The sequence below is a fragment of the Boleophthalmus pectinirostris genome, unplaced genomic scaffold, assembly GCF_026225935.1.
Source record: "Boleophthalmus pectinirostris isolate CB_2022bp ecotype Guang Dong unplaced genomic scaffold, ASM2622593v1 HiC_scaffold_3, whole genome shotgun sequence".
NCBI lineage: Eukaryota > Metazoa > Chordata > Actinopteri > Gobiiformes > Gobiidae > Boleophthalmus > Boleophthalmus pectinirostris.
In genome coordinates this window covers 17,046,163-17,069,590 of record NW_026571299.1, presented here as the reverse complement: position 1 = coordinate 17,069,590, position 23,428 = coordinate 17,046,163, and the positions used below count along the sequence as shown (strand labels likewise).

Here is a 23,428-nt window from a genome sequence, read left to right as displayed (position 1 = left end):
CAAGGCATGTGTGTTAAAACTTAGAAAAAAAAAAAAAAAACACAAACAAATCCAGGTATGTTTTTGATGAGGAAACAACATTATTAGCCAGCCTGGCGCCACCTAGTGCCTCCACTCATTTTCATTTCTCTCCAGCGACTAGGTCAGGAATCGGAATACACTAGACAGTTTTGCAAGAACCCCGGAAGTTGTAGACCGCGCACCGGCCAATCAGCAAAGAGCTGTGAAGCCATGATGTCAAACTCAAGCGCTTGTCTGGGTCCCTTTGTGGTAAAGCACAACAGTAAACAAAGTGATCTAGATGGATGTAGACGAAGCTATACATTCTGTGTTGGCAACGATTCCTGAGATCAAAGATTTAAAGTCGGAACAAAGGGAATGTTTGGTGAATTTTGTCAAGGGGAAAGATGTTATTGCCCTTCTTCCTCCTGGATACTGGATTTGGTGCGTTACATACGTCACGTCCAAATAGCAGCAATTGGTTAAATAAAAAAAGTACCAGCCTACTGTCGAGCGAACAAATCCTAATGCTACAAGGTCAGATAGTTTTCATGAAGTTAAACCAGCAGGCTACAACATTATAACGTAGATCAGAAAATGGCATAGTATGGGCCCTTTAAGATTGCACAGCTGTAACTCTCTCCATCTCCACCCTGTGCAAAATGGGACGCTGTTGGCTTGATGCATATGCTTGGGTTTAATTTGTGTGTTTAAAGGCTTGCCACGGATGGTGCCAGTCGGGCGAGCACAATAGCTTTTTTCTTTTTTTTTTTTTTTTTTTTTTTTTTTTACGATGGTGACACTCCATTTGGATCGGAACGAGCTGCTCGCTGCCAGTGGAGATCTGTTGATGATGTGTTACCAAATAAAACAAGGACTACTCTCAAATCCGTGGCGCATTATAAAGTTGTTTATATGCTAACAGTGTTGACACCCAAGGCCATATGCCCTGTTGATTGTGTTATTGAGATGTCACTCTAATTTCCTGGCCATACGGGTGCAGCGAGTGGGCTTTGTGCTTTCAGGCCGGATCCTGTGGAGAACTGGCGTGACATGTAGCGCAGTGGAACTATGGTCCAAATTTGTGGTGAGGTCTTCTTCCGACCCCATGGGTTTCTGAACAGGTGGAGTGAAGCATGAAAGAAAGCAAGATGAGGGTGAACAATACTGAAAATGTGATAATGAAGAGGAGTTAAGACAGTTTAGCATGGTATAGAATGATTGGATTATTTGGTGAGGAGTAGTGAATAATTGCGGATTCGTTCAAGCAACTATTTGTCTGGTTTTCCATGGCTGAAGTTCAAAAGAATATGAGTACTGGTTATGTTCATTCTGTAGTGTTCTCTGCTTCTCAGCTTCATTGCAAATTTATCCAGCTCTCTTGGGTGATTTGCCAAAAAATACCGAGCCACATCACTTTTTTTTTCTTTTTAAATCATGATCAGTGTAGACTTGTACTTTAATATTGCCTGTAGGAGCGAGCAGATGTCAGATTGCTCAACCCTACATACTTGGTCTCTTCTTTTTCTTATTGTTCACAGTAGGTAATTTGTACTTTTTCCAATGTATGTCCAATAATTGTCAAAGAAATACATATGTATTGCATTATTGATACATCTCTCCTGTGAGAGTTATACAAGAGACAAGACCAAGGTCCTTCCTTAAACCAAAATCAGTACCAATCAGTATAATTAACATGGCGCTGAACTTTCCATATTCAAATATCAAAGGCCTACTCCACGTTTTTTCACCCCCCCTTCGGAGCTTAACCCTTCAAAACATCATTCATTATTAACTGGGACCCTGTGACTCAAGGCCAGGCAGAGTTCATCGCTATGAAAAAGACATAAAGACCGCCATTGATGCCAAAGCTCTAAAACCATGAAACCATATTTAAAAAGCTGCTCCAGTCTGACCCTTCACCCCCGCGCTGCCATACTTGTCTATTAATCGTCCATTCTTGACGCGGTTTGAAAAGTCTGATCCACTTTAAATGGAGACGGGACCCGGCCCACGAGGATCTGGCAGGGACAAAGACCACTTCTGAAACCCCTGATCTGGTGGTCCCATTCAATGACAGAAGCATATTGAGAAGTTTTAACATTTAAAAGCAGTGGCCATCTTGTTAGCAAACCGTGAAATAGCGCCCTCCCCTTTCCCCATTATGTCTGCGGACCCCCCCCTTTCCCATTTGTTAGGGAGCTCAATGAAGGGGCATTCTTCTCCCACACAAAAGCAGTCTTCAGGATTTCTTCTGTTATTGATCTGAATAGTTTGGGAGTGAGGGGCTAAACTTTCGACATCTGGCTCTTTGATGGGAGCGGGGTGCAGGGTGCTGGTGGGTGCTGGTGGGTGCCCCGGGTGCTATGTGTCTGGTGATGTGAAGTGGGGAGTTTTCGGGGGGAACTTTTGTTTCTCTTTGTAAGTGCTGGCTTCGTATTTACTGGGTTGCAACAATGGTGGCGCAACAAGTAATTTTTCTTCAGTCTTTAACAATGTGTTCAATAAAAGGCTGTGTTGTGAACGTGCGGACTGCTGCCAAGTTAAATGTAACCAACTGAATCTAGTGTAAACAGTGCAAGCAAATGATTAAAAACTGCTGTTTATATTGCATATTTAACTATATTGATATATTCATTGCCTCTATAGCTGTTTGACCTCAATTTGACTTCCACCATTTTCCCACACTTGAATGAAAACAGCAGTACTCCTACTTTTTTACTTAAGTAAATAGTAAATGCTCCTAAATACACAGAAAAAATATATATTGTAGGTAAACATTATTGATGAGAAAGACGTGCTACCGTAACTGTTAATACTGCCATTACTACAATTACTTCTACGACCGAAATATCGTGATATCGTATCATCAAAGTTCTCACAATAATATCGTGGACCGTCACAATATATCAAATTACAAGTCTCTTTGCTTAAATTAAGAGTTATGGTGCAGTAATAGCTAAAAAAAAAGACGGAGGGAACTACATAGACCATGATCCTTTGCTCCATTTCAGTGCAGACTACATGAAGAAATAACAGTTCTAAGCACTTTGAAGTCTTAGTTCTTTGGATTAAGTCTTGTCAGGGCATTTTAAGAGGAAAAAGTAGCATATTAACAGTTTGTTAGCCTCCATAAAATATCGCAATAAATATGGTAACATGAATTGTATATCATAAAAATATCGTACCGAGAGATTTGGATATCGTTACATCCCTAACTGTGAGCCTTCCCACCATATCGTGAGCTTTCCCACGATATCACAATAAATATCGTACCGTGACAATATCATATTGTGAGACTTGGATATGGTTACAGCCCAACTACCTCTACTACTATAACAGCTTCTACTACTGCTTAATGCTATTACTACTATTACTTATACTATTACTACTACTGCTTTTACTGCTATTACTACAACTTTTATTTAACGGAAGCCCTATTGAGATTCAGAGATTCAGGTAGCAGCCAATGCAATGAACTACTGCTACTGTTAGTGCTTCTGCTACTGCTATTACTACGATGAGGCCTACTGTTAGCTTTATATTCCATCTCACTTTGCCATCAAGTGGAAAATTAACTTTTTTATTGAAATAGTGAACTCATTTTTAACTTAAACACAAAAGCGTACTGTGTTCACCTCTGGCTTTCCACACTGTACAATGTTGCTCTTGGTAGTTATTGTACGTTTCACTGCTTTGAAATAAACCAGCTCGTCCTGTTTTGAATTTGCGTCCATCCGTCGCATTGGCTCTGGTTTTTCCGCCCTCCGTCTGACCTCCTCCCTCCTTCTCTCCCCGCAGACCTCCGAGAGACGAAGAGCCCTGCCATGCCCGGTTCGCCTGTGGATGCTAAGACTCATTCCAGATCAGCCCCCAGCCTCAGTGCCAGCTCCAGCATGCCCCCCCTGCCCTCCGTCAACCCCAGTGGCCCCCGCCCGGCCTCCTTCTCCACCACAGCGTGTAAGTGCCAGTCTCGTTCTTTTACTACTGTTTCACTTAGTCAGTCATTTTGGGCTGTTAACCAGAGCGGTAATGGGCAACAGTAGAAGTATTACCAGAAGTGTGGTGTTGACATATCTATCCAAGTTCAGTGGGCATGTTTTAATAGAATTGGTTTGTTTGGTCTGTTCTCTTGGTTTTCAAAGCCTATTCATCAAAATTATATAGTAAGAACCTGTCATGTACTCTGTTTTGATTTTAAATTACATTGGACTACTCTGAATGAAATGAGTCTAATAAATATTATGTCAACTCTTTCCACCCATTAATTTGTGTTGATTCAAAGCACTTCTTTTAAAGCCAAGTGCCACCTGCTTGTTTCTATGGAGATGTTATTGCTTTGCCTCAAGTGTTCCATAGTACATCTTTAACCTTGCATATCTCCATGGACTCAAGGAGTAATCCAGGTCAAATCTGAAGAGAGGCGACCCCGATCACACTAAAAATGCCTGTTTTTCAAGGTATTATTTTAGCAGTAAAAGCCCTGTAATTGATTAAATTGATTAAATACAAAATAGTTTAGTGTAAGGACATATGGTGGAACATTACAGGCAGAGGCGGTGCAATCATTAGGCAAAAGTGGGGGGGCTGCCTAGGGCCCCAAACCTGGAGGGGCCCCCAACCAATTGTCCTCAGTGCTACTAATGGCAGAGGCCTCAGAGCAATTTAATTTTGATTTTGAGAGTAGTTTACTTTTAACCAATAATCATAAGAAATATAATAATAATCACGTGTAACGGATATAAACAAAGATGTAATTGTACTAACTTTCAGCTCTGGTTATCTAGTAGGCTGCCAAACTAATAAGACAAGTTTCCAATCCACCATAATTCAAATAAATAAAAATGTGCATGTCCCAAGAACAGTGGGGAAAAAACAATAACTATATTTAAAACAACAGTGCATTATAGTGAGGGCCCCAAACTCAAGTTCGCATAGGGCCCCCAAATTGCTAACTCTGCCACTGATTACAGATAAAGCAGTAAACATCTCTTAGGAGGTGGTGTGTCCCATGAGATAAGTTACATAGTGCAATTTACTTTAGAAATTAAGCAACAACAAAAAAAAAATAGATAAGAACAAAAACCCTCCCACACCTCTCTCCACATTCAACACATACACTAAACTACACAAAAAATACTGGGTACACAAACGAATGTCAGTCCAAAGCAAATATTCTTATCTGTCCATATCTGTTTGAAGTCCACAACATTCCTGTTCTTGAGTGTAGTTTTTATATCAAAAAACTATTAAAAAGCACATTTCTGAACCTACTCCTTACTCCTCCAGTGACTAATGGAAACCACCACTCCCCGCCAACCCTGAACGCGGTGCCGTCTCCACCTCAGCGCTATAGCAACGGTCCATCCTCTTCCTCTTCCTCGTCACTGGCCAACCAGCAGCTGCCTGCCACCTGCGGGGCGCGCCAGCTGAGCAAACTTAAGCGCTTCCTGACCACGCTGCAGCAGTTTGGCAACGACATCTCCCCCGAGATCGGAGACAGTGTCCGCAGCCTCGTCCTGGCCCTCGTGGTAAACCTAAGATCATTATATATGTTTTTATGGTTATTTATTTAGGCAACAGGATTACTGCAACAACAAAAAAAAAAATCTATATGAGCAGCACTGTTGAGAAACATGATCTGCAATAATGGCCATGTTTGTAGTTTTATGGTTATTTATTTAGGCTGATAATATTGAAACCAAATTATTCTTCTGACACAATAACCCACAATAGCAGGATTATTGAAAAAAAATAAATAAATAAAAAATCTATATGAGCAACATTATTAAAACAAACAAAAAAAACATGACCTGCAATCAGTGGTAGACTGTAATAAAGTCAAAATAATAAAGCACTGTACTTAAGTAAAAATTGTCTGTTCTTTACTTAAGTACATTTTTAATGCATACTTTTACTTCACTCCATTTGAAAGAAGGATATCTTATATCTTATATGTCTGTACTATCTACCTCACTAAAATTTTCAATTGGACTGAAAAGTAATAAGAGGGTTTATTTGTAACTTGTAAATAGATTGAGCAAACAAAAACATAAAAAAAAATTATAAAAGCTCATTCAGTTTAGCTTTATTAGATCACAAAAACTGTGCGAAATACTTTTACGTTTTACTATTTGAGTACATTTTTGAACAGATTTTTTCATGTATTTTTTGCTCCTGTCTCTGTACTTTTACTTAAGTAACAAAATTGTGTACTCCCTTCACCACTGCCTGCAATGAATTAAACACTTTAGTAGTTAGTTTGCATCCACATAGTGAGTCATAGATGTTATCAACCCTCTACAGCTCAAATCTTATCATAGTACTGGAACATCCTGTTACTAAAACTTGTACCACAGTTGTACAAAGAAAAAGTGCTCAAAAACTCCCCAAAATATTCTTCCAGGTATCATATATTGAATGATAAGTCAATTTGGTAATTATCATGACCAGCCTGTATTAATTTATTTTATTTCTTTCACCTAGAATTCAACAGTGACCATTGAAGAGTTCCATTCGAGACTCCAGGAGGCCACAAACTTCCCCTTAAGACCATTCGTTATCCCTTTTCTCAAGGTAAGGCTCCAGGGCTGGGCAGTATACCAAAACTGTATCATGATATTGGAACAATCTTGAATTTGATTTTATTTGATCTTCCTGAAGAAATTTCCCAAACATAAACAATTTGCAATTTATTACAATTTAACGCAAACACAAGGATCAAATTTCTAACTCACAATACAGTATGACCTCTGCTCCAAATTACATGCTTTTACTGACAGGAGCTGGCCGTAGATTCAAAACAATATTATTATATCAACTGGATTGTTATGACCTAATCATATTGTATTGCACTTTCTTACCCCAGTGAGTAAAAAATGAACTGTAGATGTTAAGATAAAAAAGACCAACGCTTATCTTTGACAATTAGAAATGACTCAATCTTGGTTAAAGATGCACTATGTAACTTGTTGGTTTCTTGTTTCTATGGATATGTCCACAGTATGACATTAAACTGCTCTACCTTACATTTAAAAAGTTGCAGGTGGTTTTATAGCTTAAAAAAAAACAGGCATTATGACAAAGCAATGAGTCTAAACGGAGAAAAGCATATGATGGACGCTCCACCATAAAAGTTACACAATGCACCTTTAAATCATGATTAATTGCAAATCCCCAGTTTCCTATATTCATCAGGCTAACATCATCTCACCATATAAATCTTCAAACCGTATACTTACTGTTTATCCAGCGGTCTTTCTAAATGCTGCTCCAATGAGGTCAGCTGATGTCAGCACTGTGGCATCCATTGGGTGCCGTGTAGAATCATAAACCATAAAGCCTTATTAACCACATAATCACTGTTGGTTTGGATGGGCTAACATTGCCTCTTCTTTTTCCCCATAGTCATAAATTTAAATATGAAGGTATGTTTTTGAGATGAGCCCTTGAAAAACAATTCTCCATCTTGAAAAGTTGATGATTTGAATGGTTACTAAAAAAAAAAAAAGTTTAAAATAGTTAAAAATATATATTGTGGGTTACCTTTGAGCTGGACTATGACAAAAAGGAACACTTTTTTTTTTTCTTTCATTATGAACTTCTAGCCAGGCTGGTGCCACCTAGTGCCTCTGCTCAATTTCATTTCTCTTCAGCAACTAGGTCAGAAATCACAATACACTAGACAGTTCACAAAAACCCCAGATGTGCGAGTTAGTGCACCAGCCAATCAGCAAAGAGCCATACATTCTGTGTTGGCAACGATTAACGAGATCGAGGATTTAAAGCTGAAACAAGGAGAATGTTTGGTGAATTTTATCAAGGGGAAAGACGTTATTGCCCTTTTGCCTACGGGATTTGGGAAAAGCTTAATATACCAGATAGTTAGCGGCGCATTACATACATCACGATCAAATAGCAGCGATTTGTTAAATAAAAAGTACCCTCCTACCGTTGAGCGAACAAATTCTAATCCTGCGAGGTCAGACAGTTTCTATAAAGTGAAACCGGCTCATGAATCAGGCTAATGAACTTCCGATTTCCATTTAAATTTTCTTTTGTATTATCAAAAGTAAAAATAAATATGGCTTTCAATATTCATTTCATAAACAGTACAGACTTAATCATTGCTATTTAACAAGACAAAATGTCACGTTTCTTCCTTCGAAATGGCTGTAAATCATTCCATTAAACATACCCAATCGCATCATCATTGACAACAATAAATGCCTCAATATTAATTAAAATTTTAGTAACTGCACAGCTCTAGATTATTTTAGTGCAACTTTAACCATCGACCATTAAGTGCCTATTAGTTTCAAAAGCCTGTTAACCTCTTTACCTCGCCAGTAGCTTTTTAGCAGCTTCCCTTATTAAAGAGGAGTGTAAATCTTTGACTAAGTTGAATGGCCATAAATTTAAGGGGGTTTTTTGTTGTTTTTTTTTTTCTTTTTTTTTCCACATTTACCTCTTTCTCACCTTTGGCGCGCCTCCATGTGTCTGTCTAGTGCGAGACAAACAACCCCTGTTCCCCTGCTTTGGGCTAATTTATTACCAAGGGGAGGGGCGCACCAAACTTAATGCCAACTCTGTAAGAATAGCCCGTCTTAAGGCAAAGAAAGGGGGCGGAGTCGAGCGGGGTATAGACAGATGGGATGGAGACAGGGGGTGAGGAAGTGGAAAACAGGAGAGGGAGAGAGGAGGGGGAAGAAGGAGCTAGGAAGTGTGAAACATGCCTATAAACTGTCCCTTCCATGTTTTTAAGTGCCACGGTGTACGCCATATGGTGCTTCTGTCCTGTTAACAGAGCGTTCAGCTGCCAACGCAACGCCATTTAACATCCACCCCGCCGAACGCCAACGGCGCACGTGCCCGGTTTTAGTTTTGTTGACAAATATGCTTCAGCAAATTGTCTTTTCAATTATTTTAATCAGACAGGTTTTAGTTATATAGTTTTGTTAGTGTCACGTTTTTGCTGGCGGAAAATTTAATAACAAAAATGCAGTTAGGTATGAGTTCAAATTTATTTTTAATCGACATTGGTTTAAAGTTTCGCTGTGTAACTTTTCTAGAAGAGCGGATGCCACCTGCTTGTATTATTGCTTTGCGTGTCATTTTAAACGTTATATTAATCTTATCGATCTCCATGGAGACGAGCAAGTGACGCCACCAAGCCACATTGCGAGTCAGATCTGCGGAAATGAGAGCCCTCTCGCAGTATAGATGCATGTTTTTCGAGGTATTTTTCGAGCAATAAAAATACCTGCACCTGACTGAATAGATGCAAGCTAAATTAATTTAATGCCAGACTGTAGAACATTAGGCAAGGCTTTGATATCTCCATGGAGACAAATAGGTGACTCCAGAAAAGTCACTTGGTGCATCTTTAAATGTATTTTTTTTTAAGAGAAAGAGCATTATTTGAGAGCCTACACAGACTCCCTAAGGTGCATTGTGTGTTTTGTGGTGGAGGGTATGCCATGTTTTTGTCTTTAGGGAGATGTTATTGTTTTGACTGTATGTTCCACAGTATGGCATTAAAAGTCTATTCAGCCTTTTTCATTAGAGATGATTTCATTGTTCAGAAATCCCGTTAAGAACTTGCATTCTTAGGTGAATGAACTTGGCCTGCTTGTTTATTTAGATAAGTTTAATGCCTTACTGTGAAACATCCCAGGCTTAAAAGTTAAGCATGTGGCGCACCGTCCCCAAGAAATGTTACGCAGTGCACCTTTATCTAAAACTAGACTAAAGCATGTTATTTCACTAAATATTTCCTAAAACTTAATTAGGTTGTGAAACTTAACACTGGCGCATCCACGGGGCCCCAGGGAAGAGACGGGAGACGAGCCCAATAAACCAAAGAGGTGCTACCCAAGTCCATACCCTTACCACACGTTCATCACGAATGGTATAAGACCAGTTTTGATTTAACGCAGGCGTCTGATTGCGTTGCCAGATTATGATGAGTTACAGCCTCGGTTACATTTGGAATCGTTGTGGAGAAAAAACAAAGTCAGATTTACTGGAAAGGGGAGTGTTGCGTGCACGTTTACACAATCTTCTGGTCGGGATGCTTGTAAAGAAATGGAGATCACATGGAGCACAGGACGCGTATCTAGCCAGCAGAGGAAAGCAAGGAGCGAGGAAGTCTGTAATTGCAAACACACTGTGCTTCTGCTCCTAATTATGGAAATGCGGGAAGCGATGGAGGAGATAGGACAGAGACAGCCAGATCTAAATATTCACAAACGACTACGTGAAGTGTTGTTTAGATACACTTTGTTCTATCAGGTTTTGTGCTTTGCGCGGTTAGAGCTGGACATTGTCGATCGGTAATGGTTTTGGAGCTGTTCGAGAAGATGTTGGCTGTTTTGGCTAAGTAACAGTCCTCTTTTGTAAACTTACAGATTTGAAGTAAATTTGATTATTGAATGATCTCATAGTTGAAACTTGAAATAACTGACCTCCCCGAAGTGGCTTGTTTTGGTTGTGTATTTAAATTGCAGTATCATGACATTGTAACATTAACAGCCTGTGGTGTATTTGGCTAGAAGATTACATGGTGGGGCTTTAATGTTTTTATTGAAATGAAAACATAGAAAAACATGTCCTTACTGTGACATGCATCTCCACAAACGTGACTTGGCCAAAAGGAGGCCTCATCCTACTGAATTCCATGGAAATGTTCATTTGGCTGTAGTAGTCACATAAAACATTTATTTCATTTTTTATTGGAGATTATTCCAAATTACAGTTTACAATTTTGATGATTACTAGACCTGTCAAATTGAGACAAAAACTGGAACAAATTTGAGAAATGACCTATTCTGTCTATTTGTAATAATTACGTTTTATAACTCTTAGTGATATAACAATAACCGAAGTATCATGATATCGTATCGTCAAAGTTCTCACAAGAATATCGTGGACCATCACAATATATTGAATTACAAGCCTCTTTGCTTAAATTAAGAGTTATGGTGCAGCATTAGCTGGGGAACTACATATACCATGATCCTTTGCTCCATTTCAGTGTAGACTATAATAGATAATAGAAATAACAATTCTAGGCACTTTTAAGTTTTAGTTCTAGCGTATTCACAGTTTTTTTTGCCTCCACAAAATATCGCAATGAATATCATATCGTGAGAGATATATCATGAAAATATTGTATGACAGATTTGGATATTGTTACATCGTGAACCTCCCCACCATATCGTGAGCTTTCCCACGATATCGCAGTAAATATCGTACCGTGAGGTTCATACTGTGACGATATTGTGAGACTTGAATATCGTTACACCCCTAATAACTCTAGATTACAGTGATTACAGCTTAACCAATCCAGTCTTTCTTTATTTTTGTAGGCCAATCTCCCATTGCTTCAGAGAGAGCTGCTCCACTGTGCACGTGCAGCCAAACAAACCCCAGCCCAGTACCTGTCCCAGCATGAGCACATCCTCCTCAGCACCACCCTGGCCTCCTCTCCAGACTCCTCCGAGCTGCTGATGGAGCCGCCAGAGCCTGCGCCCAAAAGACCCAGCCCCAGCAGGTCTGAACGGTTTATATAAGTGATAAAGTGATGTCAGTATCTTGTTGAAATAGGCCAAGTGTAGAGTACTTTGTCAAATCTAGATTGAATGAAAGAGTTTAATCATGGACTACTATTACTACTCTTACTGATACTACTACTACAAATTTAACTGCTACTACCAATATTCTATATATCTACAATTACATGCTATTTCTACTCTCACTTCTACTGCTACTACGATTAATACTACTACTACTACTGCTACTACTACTACTACTACTACTACTGCTACTGCTACTGCCACTATTATTACTGCTATTACTACTACTGCTACTACTGCTGCTACTACTACTACTGCTGCTATTACTACTCTACTGCTGCTGCTGCTGCTACTACTACTACTACTACTCCTACTACTGCTCCTACTACTACTACTACTACTACTACTACTACTACTACTACTACTACTACTACTACTACTACTACTACCTACTCCTGCTACTACTACTGCTACTGCTCTACTACTACTACTACTACTACTACTACTACTACTACTGCTACTACTACTACTACTACTACTACTACTACTACTACTACTACTACTACTACTACTACTACTACTACTACTACTACTACTACTACTACTACTACTACTACTACTACTACTACTACTACTACTACTACTACTACTACTACTACTACTACTACTGCTACTACTACTACTACTACTACTGCTACTACTACTACTGCTACTACTGCTGCTGCTACTACTACTACTACTGCTGCTACTACTACACTACTGCTGCTGCTGCTACTACTACTGCTACTGCTGCTGCTTCTGCTACTACTACGACTACTGCTACTACTACTACTCCCACTTCTACTACTACTACTACTACTACTACTACTACTACTACTACTACTACTACTACTACTACTACTACTACTACTACTGCTGCTGCTGCTATTACTGCTCCTACTAAGTCTACTACTATTACTGCTATGCTACTACTATTTCTAGTACTGCTTTTACTACCGGTGGTACCACTACTACCTACCTTATGACTTCTGCTATCACTGTTACTGCTACCACAACAACAACTACTGCAACCATACCCTCAGCATCTGCAACAACTCACTGTATTTCCCCCTCCCATGTAGAGTCAAAGAAAACGGTTTCCACGAGCGACCGCCCCCGTCCTCGCTGGAGCCCGCCGCCAAGCGCATCTGCACCATCAGCCCCGCTCCCCGGCACAGCCCTGCCCACCCACTGCCCCTCAGCTCCCAGCTCCACCCCACCCCCCCCACCCCTGCAGCACTACGCCCTGGACGACATCGCAGCTCCACACATCCTCCACCGCGAGCACAGCCAGCGCATGCTCGAGACCAGGGACCTCAAGGATCGACCCAGACTGCCTGGTATGTCATGTGGCACGCAGCCAAACCACACATGGGTAAACCTGGCACAAACACACTGCTATCTTATTTAGGGAGATTCGGGGAGGTCTGGGGAAATGGCTACGATATTGGTTTTAGATTTCTGGAGTGTTCTGAACGGTTGTACTGTCCAAGCTTTGGTTGGTTGGTGAGGTTGGTTAGTGTTTGGTCGGAGGAGGAAGGGGGCATCACCTACATCAGGGATTCCCAAACTTTTGAGGTTGGATTTCCAAAATAACTGTGCTGAAAACTGGGAATCCCACAGCAAACTAAGTGTTGCTAGTAATAGTTTCAGCTTGGGAAAAAAATATCTATAAAAATCTGGTTTAATATAGTTTATTTGAATAGTTTACTGTGTTGTTGGACCAAATTTGGACCAAATTATACACTTATATTTACATACAGTGTCAAATTATATCTCAAGAACATCACATAACTCTGAGCTCATGTATGTCAACTCCACTTTGGGAACCATTATCCTACTAGACAATACTGAAAAAGTAGTTTTAAAGGCATGCACCATTGTCACAAAGTAAAAATGGACATAGGAAGTGAGAATGGGGGTACTTTGGGCTCCAATTAACTTTGTAGAAATGTTACTCGTCCCTCTTTAACTGCTGCTGTCAGGCTCTTCATTTTTGTCTTAAAATCTCATATTAACTTGCTCTACATGATCCTGATGATTTTTATTTCACCATTTTGTCTGTAGATCACTTGCTATTCCTAATATGGAACTCAGCGCCAAATTCGCCCTATAACTGCCAGCTTTGTGAGCTTCATTTGACTTCACACTCTCTTAGTCGCCTTTTATGAGAGTAATATTTTAAACTCTGGTATTGGGTAATTAACCGAATTAATCCACAGCCAAAGCTAAACTGCATGAGGTCAACCATTTTTAATTGGAAAAATATACTTAATTTACAGTGTAATTTGGGCTCATTTTGGATTAATTGCAAAAACATGATCCAGTAGTTGTTCATATTTTCAACCCTTACTCCTTATCACATCCATTTTATAGGAAAAAATATCCTTATAAGTGCACTATGTAGCTTTGCTTGTAATGTCGTATTAAACTTAACTATCTCCACATAAATAAGCAGGAGATGCCACCAAATCTAAAGATACCGGTCAGATCTGTGCAAAAATCACATGTTTGTGCAGATCTAAGCTACAGGGTTAGCAGTTTTTTGAAGCAGAATAAGACAGGATATTTTGTTGTTGTGGAGGAAATTATGGTACTTCAAAAATGTCTGTGTAATTTGGACTCATTTCTGCAAAAAATATCATCCAATAGTCATTCATATTTTCAAACTCTACTCAGGCCTGTGTCTAGCCTCTACTTAGGTCTTGTTGTCAGCACACATGAGGTCAACCATCCAATAGGAAAAATATGTTTAATTTACAGTGCAATTTGTGCACATTTCAGATTGCTTGTAAAAATGATCCAATAGTCATTCATAGGGATATAACAATAACCGAAATATCGTGATATTGACAGAGTTCTCGCAATAATAGCATGGACCATCACAATATATCGAATTACGAGTCTCTTTGCTTAACTTAAGAGTTATGGTGCAGCAATAGCTAAAAAAGACAGAAGGAACTACATAGACCATGATCCTTTGCTCTTTTCAGTGTAGACTATAAGAAGAAGTAACAGTTCTAAGCACTTTTAAGTTTTAGTTCTTTGGATAAAGTTTTTCAAGGCATTTTAAGAGGAAAAAGTAACATATTAACATTTTTTTTAGCCTCCACAAAATATTGAAATAAATATATCGTGAGATGTATATTGTGAAAATATCGTACCGAGAGATTTGGATATTGTTACATCCCTAGTTATTCATATTTTCAACCTCTACTCAGGCCTGTGTCTAGCCTCTACTCAGGTCTTGTCTTGTGTGCACACGGTGGGAACAGCAGTAGCCCTCTCCCGCTAACACACAGCTCCACACCTTGATATGTTCCTGCTGGAGGTGGTGTGTTTACGAGGCTGCAGTCCCTGGTCCGACAGCCTCCCGACTGCCTGCCGCCACTTAACTCATAGGAGCACACACACGCACATAAACACTTCACTTTGAACTGATCAACACTGATGAGAACCAGAAGTCCAGCGCCGCCAACGGAGAGCTAGCTACTTTGTGTTTAGCGCCGTTATTCTCTTCAGATGGTCGCTCACATGCCTCGTGTTAGCATTTTAAGACGGCGGTTTGGACCATGGCAACGTGCGTGCTTTCGTCTTCGAACAAGAAGCTTTGAGGTCACTGGCACCAGACATGGCCTGTCATGGGAAGAAATGTATCTGTAATTGTAGCAAAATCAGTAATAACTAGAAAACTCAATCTCCACGTGAAATTACATGTGCTGTACCTCATTTTTTACGGTCTTAATAAGCAGAGTAGCTCATTTTAAACCATTTGGAATTGCACAAACTTACTCTTCGCTTTCCTAGCACATTCCTAGCATCCTAATTATTCACCGCATTGAGTTTATAAGCACTTTTCACAACTTTCAGAGGCCAGAGAATAGTTTTATTCTCACGCCATTGCTAACAACAACAACTCTAGACTTAGACAAACTTCCAAAATAATTTCCTTTGTGGACCCAGTAGCTCACACATCACAATATATTATAATAACAATAAGTCAAAATATAAATGGTAATAAAAAAGTAGCAAAAATAGCAAGAAACTGGTGTCTAATAATTATGTGTATATGTACAAGTAAAAATAAAAGATAGAAATATATTAATACAAGTATATCTCAGCTTCATACAAAAGGTCGTAAGGAGAAACAGTCCAAAGATAGGTTGACCAGACGTCCCTATTTACCCGGGACTGTCCCAGTTCTGAGGCCTGTGTCCTCTGTCCCAGCAGATTTATCCAAAACCAGTGATTTGTCCCAGTTTTATAGAAGAAATGTCCCAGATGTCCCTATTTTTGACCAATCTGATTCCTGCCAACAGTAAAGAGAGGCATTTGTTTATGTAAAATACAGAAAAACTGCTTAAAAATGATCAAAACACAAAGAAAATGTGACTGTACTGACTCACATTAGTGCCGAATGCATAACAATTTTCCTTAATTACGCAATCGTTTTACAATTTTATTATTACCAACCAGCCCAACCCAGAGATGTCCAGGTTTTTTTTATTTTGAAAATCTGGTCACCCTATCCAATAATGAAATAATGGTTGAAGGAACAGAGGGTTATTTATTACGTAAGGGTATGAATGTGGTCCTAGCATGCTAACAGTTCACTAGCCTAACTTCCTGGTTCACGGAGGATAAATATGCTTTATAACTGGACAAAGACAGCACACAGTGGTCATGTTTTGACCTTAATCGCTTGCTTTTAGAATAAATCTGTACTTAAGTAAAACAAATGTTACTTTATCACATAAAAAAAATCAAGTACAGTGAGGTTTTGGAGTTTACTTCCATACATTAGCTTTAGCTCCAGTGTAGTTCTCTTAGTATGCTACCGTGTGCTAGTTAATATATTCAATGTGCTGGCTAATATCTGTGTTTTTGATTTATTTTTTATGTATTTTTATTGGTTTTATTTGTTTATTGCTATTCTATGATTTTGCTCTTATTTTATTTTACTGGTTTTATTATTTTAAGACTAGTATGATTATTTTAGTAGTTTATTTTATTATTTTATTATTGTTGTTATTATTATGTATTTGTGCAGCACTTTGGAAACTGTTAGAAATAAAGTGGATTGGATAATATATTAAGCTATCATAACTGGACAAAGATGCCACACAACTGTCTCGTTTTGACCTTAATAACTGCTTTTACAATAAATCTATACTTAAGCAAGACAAATTTTACTTTATTACATAAAAAAAAAATAAATAAATCAAGTACAGCCAAGTTTAGGAGTTCACTTGCATACATTAGCTTTAGCTCCAATGTAGTTCTCTTTGTATGCTACTGTGTGTGAGCTAATATATTCACTGATGACATGCACTGCTGACAGCCTAGCTCCGTGCGCGATCCAAAATAGACCTCATTCTTAACTGGATTTGGTAAGCCAAAAAAGCCTGATGCATTTTGATGACACTTTGAAGTCTATGTTAACTTATATTACAACACAAAATACTTGCTGATTACACGGTTTCCCATGCAACAGAGGACAAAAACGCACGCCCTGCATTTAACTGGCTCTCGTTAAATGTACATGGTAGCGATGGCCCCAGCAGTGAGATTTCTTGAACGCCTGGTTGTGTTTAGGAGTAGAGCCGCACCACTCAGTCTCAGTGTCTCCCAACTGGAATGCTGTGAGCTACAGGAGGGAGGGAGGAGAAGACCATAGGGACCCTGTATACTGCAAATGTGTGTGTGTGTGTGTGTGTGGGGCGGACAGCTGACTTCCAGATGTGCTAGAGCTCTCTGGGTGCTGCGAATCTGGTTTGCATCATAGGTCCCTCTCTCATTTCTGTTTTTTGCGAGCCACCTTTGTTGCTCGCTAACCCCCAGCCCATCCATCCTTTTTCCACTAGGACCGCACGATTTTGGAATGTATTTAATTGCAATTTTTCAGTATTTGAGATTAGATTAGATTTAAATAATAGGATTCTGGTCAAAGTTCACATTTAAAGATGACAAATGAATACAAGAATCACATCACAGAACATATTTTTACAGATCTACACTACAGGGTTAGCAGTTTTTTAAGCAGATTGAGATGATAACATATCCATTTTATAGGGGAAAAATCCTTAAAGGTGCACTATGTAACTTTTCTCCTACATGGAAACAAGCAGGAGATGCCACCAGACCAAATACCTGTCAAATCTAAACTACAGGGTTAGAGTTTTTTCTTTTTTTTTAACAGAATAAGATTGGATATTTTTATTGCTGTGGAGGAAGTTATGGTAGTTTAAAAACTGCTGCCATTGCCATTTGCAAATTGCATCCATTCAAAATTAATTTCAATTCAGTTGCGATTGCCGTCCAATTTTCCACTCTTACTTTGTCACAAGGTTGTAATATACTCACAACAGGACACATAAGTAGAGTTTTGGACATTGCATTATATATAAAATGATCTACTGAGTCAATTGGTGCTTGTTCCTGTTTTTCATGAGTGTTGCGTTCATGGGAAATTGGTTAATTGCGCAATTTACACTATTTACAAGTTGGTGGGAGGTACATGTGCGTGATTCAGTGACCGCAGTATTGGCTACTACTTCTTGTTGATGTAATTTGGATTGAATTCCTTCCACAAAACAGTTCCTACAGTCCGGTTGTGCAATTAATCAAATTTAAATTAGGATTTACAACTAGCTCAAGACTATTAAAACTATAGTAACAGTTTTATAGCCATATAGCTTTACTCTACTGACAGAGTTGGATTAGATTTTCTGTATACTGTTAAGTATTTTAATAGTTATTTACCTTGATTTCTTATTCTCCTGCTGTTCTTGGACTTTGCATTGCAATTTTGTAACTGTAAATTCCTCCACTGAGAGACAAATAAAGGTTTATTTTATCTAAAAAATGTTTATAATTTAACTACTCTAAATGCTATGGGTACTTACACTGCTTCACAAAATTGTATCTGCGATTTAAAACACAAATATATTCATTCTCTACATAATAATTATTTGAAACTAGGATTTTTTTTCAGTTATGACTTATGAAATTATTGTGGTTATGTTTTATTTGCACTGTGTAATTTGGAGAGTTCGTCACTTGCTTGTCTCCATGGCGATGTGCTAAAATGTTCCACAGTATTGCCATAAACTTAAGAATTTCTATGGAGACTTGCAAGCCAAATTACAGGATAGGTTTGTGGAGACTCGACCCCACAATGTTTTCTGGCAATAAATAAAACCTGTATTTGAATAAATGCAAGACATATTGTGGACAATTTGGAAACAAACACATTGCGGACCCACTCCAGAAAAGTTACACAGTGCACCTTTAATCAAGCAATATTACCCGACACATTACAACCATATGAAAACAAAACATCAGCACGCCCTAAAGTCCTGAGCTGATAAGACAAGATAACATTTCAATTGTCACTTGTGGACTGAGCTGCAGTTTGGAGGAATGTTAATGACACTGGCCTGGGCTTTGTCTGTGTGTGTTTTTTAATCAGGCACAAACGGAGCCTACCGCGAGGAGCCAGTGGACCACCGGCTGACAGACCGCGAGTGGGCAGACGAGTGGAGACATCTGGATCATGTACGTCAGCAGACAAGTGCCGATGCCCAGGTCTAATTTGTACAAAGCTAGGCCTGTTATAATGATGTTACTATAGCGATGCATTGTTCAGTGTGTGAAAGATGGATTAGCTTTGGTTCTGTATTTATCGCATTTACCATAGCTTTATTGTGGATTTAGTGGGGAGATTTTTGTTTACGAAGGAGGACTTAGAATATATCACATTTTCATTACAGTCCTACTCAAATCACATGACAGAATATAACACTATAACCTAATTTTTGTGTTTTGCAGGTGTTGAACTGCATAGTAGACATGGTGGAGAAGACGAGACGGTCAGTAGCTGTTCTGAGGAGGTGTCAGGAGTCAGACCGCGAGGAGCTGAACTACTGGAGGAGGAGGTCCAGCGAGCAGGAAGATCCCCGGAAAGGTGGCTCAGGATCGGCCCCCTTCTCCAAAGCACACAGCCCCCACACAGACTCTGGTAAGTGGAGTTCTAAATGGATTTTTTTAAGTACAGCTACAAAAGTATTGCAGCAGAAAAACAAATAAAATCACATAGGGTCAAAAGTATAGAAAATCTGATTCTAATCAACTAAAATTAGTCTCATTTGAGCAGGTATCGATACTAAAAAAAGTCACATTCAGGACAAAAATGAACCTTTTAATAGCTTTAGAATGATCTTGAGCTGTATCAAAATCAGGATTACACAGCAGTATAAAAGAAAGTGCTGTTATTTATTGTTGCAAATCACATTCTATTGTCTAAAGAAAGAATGTTTTTATTATTATTCATTATCATCACTCCAAATTTTAGTATCGTGACAACACTAGCCAATACATGCCATTCCAAAATGACACTGGATAACATAATCCCCCAGAGGAGCAAAACTGTTTAAAAATAGTCTAGCAAAAGTATGATTCCAGCCAAGACTAGAGCTCAATGCCCCGTCTAGTGGCCAGACTCGGTACTGCATACATGCGACAGCCTGCGCAGTGCGTCCCTGGGTCTGTTGTGTACTGGCAGTGTTCTCGGTGAGTGCCAGCCCTGCCATCTCCTGCTGGTCGCTCCACAGACAGGTGCCAGTTCGGGCCCGGGCCATATCGGCCGCAGAAGGGCTGTGGAGCTGCGGGCGGCGGGCACCCAGACCCAGAGCTGGCTCACTGTGTGCAGCACCATCTGGACTCACAGCCGGGGAGCCTGCCTGCTGCTGCCCCATCCACGCCGCACACACAGGCACAGTATAGGAGAACAGGCAGGGGTGTATTGGAGGAGAGGATGTACAGTGCAAACATGGAGAGCTACAGTTGAAATGGATTGAGTCTGAAACTTGAAATTGGTGGTAGTGTAGTCAGGATGATGAAATTTCAAACTTCATTTAGATTCTGCTTGATCCTTGATACCAGTTTTGACAAAATGATGATGAAAACCACATTTTTATATACAACAGAATATAATTTACAACACAGAATTTAATATTACCACGTGGTCTTACACTTTGAATATACAGTAGATGAAGACAATTCTAAAGCTGCAACTTCTTCAGTATTGGTACTTGCTTAAATACATAGTTTTGATCAATAGTATCTGGGTGTTAACTCTGGTTAGTAGGTCTAGGTTGTTAGAAATATAATGCAAACTCCACTCCACAAATGGACACTTTAGCTTGAACCAAGAGACAAATATACTGAAATCACTCAAAAGCCCATATGTTCAAACAGCCCCAGAAAATAGACCTACTGACTAAACACACCAAGACGAGACAAAACCATCATGTACTTGAATTTACACCATCTCTTCTTATATACAGACAATCATCTGAATTTTCTGAGCCACTGAATTTTGGTTTTCATTTTCTTTTAGCCATAATCATCAACATTTCAAGAAATAAAAGCTTGAATGTATAATGAGTCTGTAATATGTTTGATTTTTTAAATGAGTGACAAAAAATATTGAACTTTGGTTGTCTGTATGTATACAGTCTTTATATATACACCCGTTTTTTACCATCTAAACTACTAGCACAAGAAACAGTTTGGCACAAGTTACTTCAAATAAAAGTAGACGCGGGAGTGAGATAGTGCCGTGGATGAAGTCTGTTATTTGAGGAAGAGCGCAGACTGTTGACACAGCCTGTTTGTCTGTTGTTACCTCCCAGCCAAACTCTCTCCTTTCAAAAGCTGTCACATCCCCAGATCGCCCAAAACTCACTCCATAAAACAACAATTACTTCGCTTGTGCGTGGCCCATTTGGCAACTTTTTTTCACATATACTTTGTTTCAGAGTTAAGACAAAACATACTTTATATTCTTCTCCTCCTTTGTCGGTGGCACCTGTTTTTCTGATTGGGCTGTCACTCACGGAGCGTTATTTGGATCTTTAATTATCTTTGTGTCACTATAGATTTGGCAGGTGCTCAAGCCTTCTGTTATTCTCTTGCAGATTCGCAGCGTGATTTGCTCACTCCGCGTCAAGGCTCGGCGTACGTCACCGATGAGATATGGCGGAAAGCTGGTGAGATTTTTATTTTATTTTATTTGTTAAAGGTTCTGTATTGCGTAGAATTGGCTCTTGTGAGTTTTGAGTCATGATAAAATCATGCCTCGAGTTGTGTTTTGTTTCATTTGCACATGTTTGAGTAACTCTTTATTGTCATGCTGTCTGTATCTCCGAATCTCAAAATGCTCTGTTCCACTTTGAGATGTCATGAAGCGGTAGTTTTTAAGTTAACAGCTACCTTTTACCTTTTTGTTTTGTAGAGACTGACTCAAATCACCCAAAATGATTCTAGTGAGGGTGTGTTTTCTGTTTGAGAGAAGAACTCAGCTTAAACATGCAGGATTTGTGTGTTAATTAAATGCACCTGAATGAAACAAAACACAACTCCAGGTATGTTTTTGATGAGAAAACAACATTATAATTTACATCACAAAATAAAGTAATATGGCAGGGCAGCCACGGGGTCTTAAAAGTCTTAAAAACGTCTTAAATGTCATGTTCCTAAATTAAGTCTTAAATTATGTTGTCCAAGTCTTATTTTGTCACAAAGGTCTTAAATTTAATGCAATGTTAAACAGAGGGAGGAAAAAAAAAAAAAAAACGTGAATGAACGTCTAATTTGGAGTATGAGCAATCAATCAATCAATCAAACTTTATTTGTATAGCACTTTTCATACATTTGAAATGTAGCTCAAAGTGCTTCACATGCAACAGAAAAATTACAATACAATAATTAAAAACAACAGCAACCCCCCACCCCACCCCATTGTTTCATCCATATATACAACAATTTAAACATAAAAACAAAAACATAAAGCTCCTAAAGGTTATAATAAAAAATCAAAATGGAGAGCTAAAATCAAATGGAGACAAACAATACTTTGGTTTGTCTCTGTTGTTGTTGTTGTTGAAAATGTTAAATGGTTGAAGCACTTTGAAAGACAATGTGAGACAAGTCAAGGTTGAAGGGTGAAGTGTTAGTTTGTCTTGTTAGAGATTTTTTCGCCATTTTACAAGCAATGCATACTACTATAAATGAGTTCTAAATGAGATTTTATAATGAAAGTATTTTTTGTTATTTAAAGCAATGAGTAACGGTCATTTTTAGAATTGGATCTGGTGTTTTTTGCCTGCATAATGGGTGTGATCTTGGTCTTAATTTTCATTTAAGTGGTCTTAAAAAGGTCTTAAATTTGGGGTAGTCAAACCTGGGGATACCCTGTACGGGCCTTTACTGTGGAAATATGGACCCAATCCCTGACGAAGAAGTATACAAGAATTGACAATTGTCCATATGTGTTTTATTATTACAGCAAGTAACTCTTTATTTCTTCATTTTTTTTACAGAAGAGGCAGTCAATGAGGTGAAACGCCAGGCTATGGATGAGGTGCAGAAGGCGGTAGCAGAGGCCGAACAGAAAGCTTTTGAGATGATTGCATCCGAACGGGCAAAGATGGAGAAGACCCTAGCCGAGGCCAAGAGGAAAGCCCAAGAGGATGCCATTTTGGTCATCAACGAACAAGAAGACTCCAGCGAGGTGAGGAGGAAATTGCCGTACTAAGGAATAGACTTGATACTCAATGCCGATGATAATAGAAAACACTCTTTATTTAGTCAATAGAATGTGATTTTCAACATTAAATCATAGTAATAATACCCTCGGGGCCTTATTTCTGTGTAATACCTCAGTCATCCAGGTACGTTACATACTGATCCAGGGGCATATACTAGTCTGTGTGGGCTTTTACTTGTTCTCATAAAGCTCAAGATCATTC

At 39.0% G+C, this 23,428-nt stretch overlaps 1 protein-coding gene across 1 annotated transcript in view; it reads left to right on the top strand.

The window, feature by feature from the left end:
• Positions 1 to 23,428, top strand: part of cbfa2t2 (CBFA2/RUNX1 partner transcriptional co-repressor 2) — a 40,499-nt gene that overhangs the window by 14,157 nt on the left and 2,914 nt on the right. The window contains 10 exon segments of the mRNA XM_020939754.2: positions 3,802 to 3,960; positions 5,290 to 5,531; positions 6,487 to 6,576; positions 11,370 to 11,554; positions 12,698 to 12,848; positions 12,850 to 12,955; positions 19,087 to 19,172; positions 19,446 to 19,635; positions 21,596 to 21,667; positions 23,000 to 23,190. Coding sequence (XP_020795413.2) covers positions 3,828 to 3,960; positions 5,290 to 5,531; positions 6,487 to 6,576; positions 11,370 to 11,554; positions 12,698 to 12,848; positions 12,850 to 12,955; positions 19,087 to 19,172; positions 19,446 to 19,635; positions 21,596 to 21,667; positions 23,000 to 23,190 — 1,446 coding nt within the window. The 5' untranslated portion in view covers positions 3,802 to 3,827.